Consider the following 10,270-nt stretch of genomic DNA (forward strand, 5'->3'; position numbering starts at 1 on the left):
GTTGCCAGAGCGGGAATGCTGAGCTGCGGCCGGCGCATGCGCGGTCAGTGCGGCCGGCGCGAGCGCCCCGCGATTTCCAGAGGCTCGCGCGCCCCCGCGATTTCCCGAGGCTCTCCCCCCCCCCCCGCGATTTCTCAAAATGTCAAAGAGAAAGTAAAAAGAATGGCCATGTTGGAGATATGCAGAAAGCAAGTTATCGAAAGAAAGAGATGCCTTTTTTAACTTTTGTCCCCTAGCAACGTCACAGGAGATCAACTAGTTAATTTTTAAGATTTTTTGTATTTAATTACCTTTGCGAACCACAAAAGTTGTTGTCAGTAGATAGCTTAGACCCATTCTTACCCAAGATCCTGAATGCATATTCAGCTTTCACACTGATGGGGGCAGCCTCACTAAAAGCAGAAAACATATCAAGGAAATCTTCAAAAGAAATGCTGCCATTATTCAATTTGGATGTAGAGAATATCCAACAGATCCTTTTCTTAAATGGATTTGCCTGAAATTAGAAATGTTTTATACAGTATATGTAAAAATATTGCAAAATATCTTAGATACAAACCAGAAGTAGGAGAACTGTAGAATCAAGCAGAGAATGCCAAGAAACCAATAAAAGGCTCAGAGGAAGCATGAATGGAATAAAGCAGAAAATATTAAGGACAATAAGAAAACATTTTTAAGTATATTCTGGAATAAGAAAAGGGTACAGAGGGACATTGGACCATTTACTAGTAACAGTGGGGAAGCAATGTTTGAGGACAGAGAAGTGGTAGAATTATCAAATTATTTTTCGCATTGAAAAAGGAGAGGGATGCTTAAACTGAGGGAACAGTATTAGGGAAAGAGCAGGCTGGAAATCCTTAGTATCACAAAGAAAGCTTAACGTAAACAAAAAGCATGGTTGTGACAATTTCAATGCAAGTATGCGAATGGAGTTGGCTGAGAAGATTGCAAATTCCCTTGCTGATATTCTGCAAAGTACAATGAAATCAGTTAACATTCCAATGAATTAGAAAGTAGCGAAGTGACCCCTATTTTTAAAAAGGGGGCAAGGGATGAACCCTCAAATTACAGACCTTGTGAGACTTATGTCGATTCAGGAATGGCATAAAGGATCATCTGGAAGGATAGGGACTGATTAGAGAGAGCCAGTAGGGATTCAAATCCTATTTGATCTTTTTACTGGAGTTCTTTGAGGAGGTTACAGACCTGGTGGTTAGGACGATGCAATGGATGTTATTTACCTGGAATTCAGAAAGACATTCAACACTGTCTCACATATCAAAGAAAGTAAGATATTTAGGAAAAAATTTTTCAAGCTCGTGGCTGGTATCATCTTTTGTGTTCATTCTTTTTCTTCTTACTCAATCGCTCTTGACACCCTCAGGCACAGGCATTGACCACAGCACTTCAGCATAACACACTGGAATGTCTTATGTAAACTATTTTTCAAGGCGTGTTTCACTGCCAGCATTCTAAAATCTGTTCTTCTTCTGCCCTTGTGTGTTCCCAAGAGAAAAGGGTGCCTCTAGGGAACCTACAGGGGCAGAAGAAGAACAGATTATAAAATGTTGACAACCGCAACCACAGCTCCATCCACTTCATGGGGCCAGTTAGTGAGTTGCAGGACGGACCACTTGGTAAAGCACAGAGGACACGTGAGGAGGACCAGGTGCAGGTGGAATTGCAGAAGAAGCAACTTACTGGTCAGAGTACTCTGCTTGAGTGCTCCCACTACTGCTGAGTGCAGAGTTTCACACCTCATACAGCTTGCCTACAAACACAGGCTGGTAGTCAATATTGGCAGTTTAGGCAGACCTTTCAGAGTAGGCCAAGAGCAGGGGAGCAGAGGTGTCCTGACAAATGTTTATCCCTCAACCAACAGCACTAAAACAGATAATCTGATCATTATCACATTGCTATTTGCGAGACCTTGCTGTGCACAAATTGACTGCCATGTTTCCCTTCATTACAACAGGCTTTGGGATGTCCTGAGGTCATGAAAGGTGCTATGTAAATGCAAGTCTTTCTTTTATGCCAAGCAAACTGTGCAATTGGAGCATCTATGGAGAAGGTCACAACCTGCATCTGAAGGAGCACATGGTTAAGAAGTAGAAGACACACACCGTACACTTTCACTAAGCAGAAGCACTGAGGGAAGATACAAGGAACAGGGTGACACTACACACTGTAAAGGTTAATAAAAGCTCCGATGATCATAAAGGTAATTTTCCAACTTCACACTGCATGTGGCCAGCCTCACCCATCAAGGGTGTATCTCAAAAAACCATGCCAAGCCTGGCCCAAATTTACAAATTGTACTGATAGCGGGCAAAGCTCCTTGCTGGCACTGCCAAATCACTGGGGAGAAATGTTGTTGCATTTATGGTATTCATAAGGCTGGGACCAATGGAGGCAATGCTTTATTTGACAAGCTGTTTCAGGCATTTAACTAAATGTGTCAATAAAGAACATTCAAAAAAATTCACAAAATAATCCATTTTAATCAAATCAGCACTTGATCAATTTGATCCTTACCTTTAACTCATTGATTTGTACCATTTGTTGCATGGGAGATCGTACATTACCTCTGGTAAAATCTGTAATATGTTCTGGAACCAGTTCTTTAAATCTCTCACAGGCTCTGAAAGATTAAATATAAAGTCAATAATTATCTCTTCAGAAAACATTTTTGTGTTACAGCCCTATACCTTTAAATATTCGAACCATCAGTAAATTGGTTTCATTTCTCATACAGTTTCATTGGATTGCTGGTAAATTATAATGTGAATGAATAGTACGTTACAAGGCACAAATAAAGAATAACTTTTGTTCATACAGCACTTTTGCATTGTTCTTTGTTATGTAGGCAAAAATGCAAATGTAGCAGCCATTAACTTACAGCAAGGTCCCACAAACAGAAAATTAGATAATTGACCAGTTAATCTGTTTTGGTTGAGGGAGGAATATTTACCAGGACATCAGGAAAGTGCCCTGATTTTCTTCAAATACTGCGATGGGATCTTTTACATCCACCTGAAGAGGTGGTTAGGGTCTCGGGTTAATATTTCATTCAATCTCCTTCAAAAGATAGCACCTTGAACAATGCACTGAAGTTAGCCTAAATTATATGCTCAAGTCATGGAGTGGGGCTTCAACCCACAACTTTCTCCCTCAAAGTCAGGAGTGCTACCAACTGAGACAAACTATAACATGGAGGCTCCTGCCAATGAAAGTACTTTTCCCAACGTAACATGAGCAAGCAGGGGCCAGAAAAGAAAAAGTTAGTGGAACTTACCAGCTTATTTTACACAAAGTCCAGAATTTCTGATCTTGCTGTCTGCCACCATTTTTCTGTCACAGAGACTGTATGACAGCTTCATTAGATATTTAATAAGGGCATAAAGAGGCTGCTCATGTTTCCGGTTTCTTTTTTTTAATTCGATGTGGGTGTCGCTGGCAAGGCCAGCATTTATTGACCATCCCTAATTGCTCTTGAGAAGGTGGTGGGGAGCCGCCTACTTGAACCACTGCAGTCCATGTGGTGAAGGTACTCCCACAGTGCTGTTGGGGAGGGAGTTCCAGGATTTTGACCCAGTGACGACGAATCAACGGCGATATACTTCTAAGTCAGGATGGTATGTGACTTGGAGGGGAACTTGGAGGGTGGTGTTCCCATGTGCCTGCTGACCTTGTCCTTCTAGGTGGAAGAGGTCGCGGGTTTGGGAGGTGCTGCCGAAGAAGCCTTGGTGAGTTGCTGCAGTGCATCTTGTAGATGGTACACAGTGCAGCCACGGTACGCCAGTGGTGGAGGGAGTGAATGTTTAAGGTGGTGGATGGGGTGCCAATCAAGCGGGCTGCTTTGCCCTGGATGGTGTCGAGCTTCTTGAGTGTTGTTGGAGCTGCACTCATCCAGGCAAGTGGAGAGTATTCCATCATACTCCTTACTTGTGCCTTGAAGATGATGTAAAGGTTTTGTGGAGTCAGGAGGTGAGACACTCGCCGCAGAATAACCAGCCTCTGACCTGCTCTTGTTGCCACAGTATTTATGTGGCTGGTCCAGTAAAGTTTCTAGTCAATGGTGACCCCCCTGGATGTTGGTGGTGGGGGATTCAGCAATGGTAATGATGTTGAATGGCAAGGGGTGGTGGTTAGACACTCGCTTGTTGGATAGTCATTGCCTGGCACTTGTGTGGCGCGAATGTTACCTGCCACTTATCAGCCCAAGCCTGAATGTCGTCCAAGTTTTGCTGCATGCGGGCACGGACTGCTTCATTATCTGAGGAGTTGCGAATGGCACTGAACACTGTGCAGTCATCAGTGAATATCCCCACTTCTGACTTTATGATGGAGGGAAGGTCATTGATGAAGCAGCTGAGGATGGTTGGGCCTAGGACACTGCCCTGAGGAACTCCTGCAGCGATGTCCTGGGGCTGTGATGATTGACCTCCAACCACCACAGCCTTTGTGCTAGGTATGACTCCAGCCAGTGGAGAGTTTTTCCCCCGATTCCCATTGACTTCAGTTTTACTAGGGCTCCTTGATGCCACACTCGGTCAAATGCTGCCTTGATGTCAAGGACAGTCACTCTCACCTCACCTCTTGAATTCAGCTCTTTTTTCCATGTTTGGACCAAGGCTGTAATGAGGTCTGGAGCTGAGTGGTCCTGGCAGAACCCAAACTGAGCATCAGTGAGCAGGTTATTGGTGAGTAAGTGCCGCTTGATAGCACTGTCGATGACACCTTCTATCACTTCGCTGATGATTGAGAGTAGACTGATGGGGCAGTAATTGGCCGGATTGGATTTGTCCTGCTTTTTTTTTGTGGACAGGATATGCCTGGGCAGTTTTCCACATTGTCGGGTAGATGCCAGTGTTATAGCTGTACTGGAATAGCTTTGCTAGAGGCGCGGCTAGTTCTGGAGCACAAGTCTTCAGCATGACAACCCGGATGTTGTCGGGGCCCACAGCCTTTGCTGTATCCAATGCGCTCAGCTGTTTCTTGATATCATGTGGAGTGAATCGAATTGGCTGAAGACTGGCTTCTGTGATGGTGGGGACCTCAGGAGGAGGCCGATATGGATCATCCACTCGGCACTTCTGACTGAAGATGGTTGCAAACGCTTCAGCCTTCTCTTTTGCACTCACGTGCTGGTCTCCACCAGCAATGAGGATGGAGATATTCATGGCGTTTCCCCTTCCCATTAGTTATTTAATGGTCCACCACCATTTACAACTGGATGTGGCAGTACTGCAAAGCTTTGATCTGATCTGTTGATTGTGGGATTGCTTAGCCTTGTCTATAGCATGCTGCTTCCACTTGTTAGCAGGCATGTAGTCCTGTGTTGCAACCTCCCCAGGTTGGCACCGCATTTTTAGGTATTCATTACTTACATTACATACATTAACATACATATATGTTATACAAATCATATTTGAAAATGTTTGTACATAGCAACACATTCATGTACCTATTGCTAAAATTCCGCAATTATTACAAATAATTGAAGTGTGGCGGAGCCACCAGGGCATTCAGGACAATTGTTTATAATTCCTTTAACAGCAATGTAGTGCAACCGGGGGCTGCACCTTTAATGTATCTGTTAACTGTACTATGGCTTCTTTCCTTTACTCCGCGTGATGACGTCATGCCGCCCGTCACGTGATCCCCCAATGGCGGGAAGAATGTGATGACGTCATGACGTCAGTGCTCGGAACCTTCTAGCAGTTCTAGAGAGGCTTTCAACCAGACCAGACCTATTTGCATTGTATCCAGCAGTTTACTGTTTAACTTCGTTTGTTCATTAAATTTTATTGTTTTTGATTCTCTGCGTCAATCTCAATTCTTCAGCTAGGAACCTCCGTTCCTACAGAAGTACTGTTGTATCATACGGAACTGAACATTGACTTTATAAAACTACAGAGTGAAATTATACTCATATAACCACTAGATGGAGTCTATGGGCTAATATTAAATTATAACTTAGAAAATACCATGCAAAGAACACAACGGGATCATTGATGGTATGCAAGTGTCTCTTAGTGGAATGCTATCACCCCATCAGTCTGTAGAAGTCTTGAATATCTTCTTATTGCTGAGCTCCTGATATTTCACAATTCCAATCAGAACTAAGTTCCAGAACTAGACTTTTGTATAGCCTTGTAGCTGTCGTTTATTATGGCAGTTAAGTTTCTCTTAATTTTCCACCACTAAGTCTCGTGATTATGGGAGGTAAGATCGAGCTCTAAGTGTTGGAAATGTTGACAATAACTTTGTCTCTGAGTTAAAAGGTTGAGGGTTCAAGCCCTGCTCCAGGACGTTAGGCTAAAGTGTCACTTCAGGGAGCGTGTGCTGCATTCTCAGAGATACCTTGATCCAGGTTAATACAAAAGAATATATGGTGTGGAGATGCCGGAGTTGGACTGGGGTGGACAAATGTAAGAAGTCACACAACACCAGGTTATAGTCCAACAGCTTTATTTGAAATCACAAGCTTTCGGAGCGCTGCTCCTTCGTCAGGTGAAGTGGAGAAATGCATAAAGACACAACTTATATAGTCAGAGAATAATGTCAGATGTTTACAGGTAATCTTGCCTGTTGGCAAGTTGAACAGGCAAGATTACCTGTAAACATCTGACACTTATTCTCTGACTATATAAGTCTGTGTCTTTATGCATTTCCCCACTTCACCTGACGAAGGAGCAGCGCTCCGAAAGCTTGTGGTTTCAAATAAAGCTGTTGGACTATAACCTGGTGTTGTGTGACTTCTTACAAAAGAATATAGACAGATCATTCACAATCAAACAAAGCTAATCCATTGTGAAACATTTCTTGCAGTGAAAGACAGGATAATTAAGTTAGGTTTTCACAGTTGACAAGACAGTCTCTCAAATACCAAACAACTCACAGCTCTTCAAGATACTGGCAAACCGCAAGAATCTTGCTTACAGGACCATCACAAAGGCTATGGATGGAATTATAAGCAACTGATAGTTCAGTGATCAATAATAAATATTTCCTGGGTGGATGTTTGGCCTTGATTATCTGGCAGTATAGTGAAAGAAAATGAAGGGAAATAAAATAGGGCAGGGAGGCACATGGCTGCATTTGCGCCCTTGCCACTGCCAACTTGGATTTCTCTCTTGCCACCACAAGGAAGTATGCCGACGAAGCCTGGACTGCTCCGCAGCATGTCAATGACAGGGGAGAGGTGGAGACTGGGTTCCAAGCCAAACACAGGGACCTTCAGGATAGGGGTGGCAGTATACTCTAGAGCAGCGACTGAAGGCCTGCTGAGTCCTCTTTTGGAGGAAGAGGGCCTGGTGTTCTGGTAATGTCTTTTTTTCTTCCATTAAAACCCCTTACCTTTTTTTCCAAGCCAATCAGCTCCTGGCGACCCTTTATTGAAATTTATAAAAAATCTTTGGGGGGCTCTTATGTCCTTTCAAACGTGGCTCACCTCCCTTTTAAGAGGCTAAGAGGAGATTTGATAGAGGTGTTTAAAATCATGAAGGCTTTAGATAGAGTTAATTTAAGAGAAACCATTTCCAATGGCTGAAGGACCGATAACCAGAGGGCACAGATTTTAGGCGATTGGCAAAAGAACCAGAGGCGACATGAGGAAAAACATTTTTACGCAACGAGTGGTTAGGATTTGGAATGCACTGCCTGATAGGGTGGTGGATAAATATATAATAGTAGCTTTCAAAAGGGAATTAGATAAATACTTGAAGGAGAAAAAATTGCAGCGATATGGGGAAAGAGCAGGGAGTGGGACTAACTGGATTGCTCTTCGAAAGAGGCGGCACAGTCTCGATGGGCCGAATGACCTCATTCTGTGCTGTACTATTCTATTTTTCTATGATTCTGGTATTGCAGTGCTCCCACTGCAGCATGGCTAAATTGTGCCTATTGGCAGCAGCAGGCTCCCTCTGGTGGAGATTGTGGCAGCAGCTCACCCTGCGTAGATAATCAGCTCTGACCCAGGAAAAGGGGTGTGGGTCACAGCAGAGCCAGGGCAATCGGCAGAAGTCAAATGTCCTTTAGGGAAGGAAATCTGCCGTCCTTACCTGGTCTGGCCTATATGTGACTCCAGACCCACAGCAATGTGGTTGACTCTTAACAGCCCTCTGAAATGGCTCAGCAAGCCACTCAGCTGTAGCAAACCGCTACAAAAAACAATAGTAAGAATAAAACTGGACGGACCACCTGGCATCGACCTCGGCACCAGCTACGGACAAGACAACGGCACACCCAGCCCAGTTGACCCTGCAAAGTCCTCCTCACCAACATCTGGGGACTTGTGCCAAAATTGGGAGAGCTGTCCCACAGGCTAGTCAAGCAACTGCCTGACATAGTCATACTCACAGAATCATACCTTTCAGCCAATGTCCCGAACTCCTCCATCACCATCCCTGGGTATGTCCTGTCCCACTGGCAGGACAGACCCACCAAGGGTGGCGATACAGTGGTATACAGTCGGGAAGGAGTGGCCCTGGGAGTCCTCAACATTGACTCCAGACCACATGAAGTCTCATGGCTTCAGGTCAAGTATGGGCAAGGAAACCTCCTGCTGATTACCACCTACCGCCCTCCCTCAGCTGATGAATCAGTACTCCTCCATGTTGAACACCACTTGGAAGAAGCACTGAGAGTAGCAAGGGCACAGAGTGTAATCTGGGTGGGGGACTTCAATGTCCATCACCAAGAGTGGCTACTGACCGAGCTGGCCGAGTCCTGAAGGAGATAACTGCCAATCTGGGCCTGCAACAGGTCATGAGAGAACCAACATGAGGGAAAAACCTACTCGACCTCGTCCTCACCAATCTACCTGTCGCAGATGCATCTGTCCATGACAGCATTGGTAGCTGTGACCACCGCACAGTCATTGTAGAGACAAAGTCCCATCTTCACACTGAGGACAATCTCAATCGTGTTGTGCGGCACTACCAATAATGGGATAGATTCAGAACAGAAATAGCAGCTCAAAACTGGGCATCCGTGAGGCACTGTGGGCCATCAGCAGTAGCAGAATTGTATTCCATCACAATATGTAATCTCATGGCCCGGCATATCCCTCATTCTACCATTACCATCAAGCCAGGGGACCAATCCTAGTTCAATAAGGAGTGTAGAAAAGCATGTCAGCAGCAGCACCAGGCATACCTAAAAATCAACTATTTGTAATATTTGCAGAATTATAGCAATAGGTACATGAATGTGTTGCTATGTACAAACATTTTCAAATATTATGATGTGTATAACATATATGTATGATAATGTATGTAATACTAGCTGGGGGTGCCCGGCGGTGCCGAGGCTTTTTCGAGGGCATGTTGTTGTTGGAAGAGAGAGAGAGAGCGACTGGGAGGGGGGGTGGGGGGGCGGAAGAGAGAGAGAGAGTGACTGGGGGGGCGGAAGAGAGAGAGAGAGCGACTGAGCGGGGGGGAAAGAGAGAGAGCGAGTGGGGGGGAAGAGAGAGAGCGAGTGGGGAGGAAGAGAGAGAGCGAGTGGGGGGGAAGAGAGAGAGCGAGTGGGGGGGAAGAGAGAGAGCGGCTGGGGGGGAAGAGAGAGAGCGAGTGGGGGGGAAGAGAGAGAGCGAGTGGCGGGGAAGGGAGAGAGTGAGTGGGGGGGAAGAGCGAGAGCGAGTGGGGGAAGAGAGAGCGAGTGGGGGGGAAGAGAGAGAGCGAGTGGGGGGGGAAGAGAGAGAGCAAGTGGGGGGGAAGAGAGAGAGCGAGTGGGGGGGAAGAGAGAGCGAGTGGGGGGGAAGAGAGAGAGCGAGTGGGGGGGGAAGAGAGAGAGCGAGTGGGGGGGAAGAGAGAGAGCGAGTGGGGGGAAGAGAGAGAGCGAGTGGGGGGAAGAGAGAGAGCGAGTGGGGGGGGAAGAGAGAGAGCGAGTGGGGGGAAGAGAGAGAGCGAGTGGGGGGGAAGAGAGAGCGAGTGGGGGGGAAGAGAGTGAGCGTGTGGGGGGGAAGAGAGAGCGACTGGGGGGAAGAGAGAGCAACTGGGGGGGAAGAGAGAGCGACTGGGGGGGAAGAGAGAGCGACTGGGGGGGAAGAGAGAGCGACTGGGGGGAAGAGAGAGCGACTGGGGGGGAAGAGAGAGCGACTGGGGGGAAGAGAGAGCGACTGGGGGGGAAGAGAGAGTGACTGGGGGGAGAGAGAGCGACTGGGGGGGGAGAGAGCGACTGGGAGGGAAGAGAGAGAGTGACTGGGGGGGATAGAGAGCGACTGGGGGGGAGAGAGAGCGACTGTGGGGGGGAGAGAGAGCGACTG

The 10,270-nt window shown here is 46.2% G+C and overlaps 1 protein-coding gene across 1 annotated transcript in view; it reads right to left on the reverse strand.

The window, feature by feature from the left end:
• LOC147124476 (calcium and integrin-binding protein 1-like) overlaps positions 1 to 10,270 on the reverse strand; it is a 160,042-nt gene that overhangs the window by 25,864 nt on the left and 123,908 nt on the right. Inside the window, exons 3-4 of the mRNA XM_085987673.1 lie at positions 2,536 to 2,641; positions 343 to 496 (exon numbers count right to left, since the gene is read on the reverse strand). Coding sequence (XP_085843799.1) covers positions 343 to 496; positions 2,536 to 2,641 — 260 coding nt within the window. The remainder of the gene's footprint in view (positions 1 to 342; positions 497 to 2,535; positions 2,642 to 10,270) is intronic.

This window comes from Somniosus microcephalus, chromosome 1 (genome assembly GCF_052327205.1).
Source record: "Somniosus microcephalus isolate GS21.2 chromosome 1, FLI_Smic_1.0, whole genome shotgun sequence".
Taxonomy (NCBI): Eukaryota; Metazoa; Chordata; class Chondrichthyes; order Squaliformes; family Somniosidae; genus Somniosus; species Somniosus microcephalus.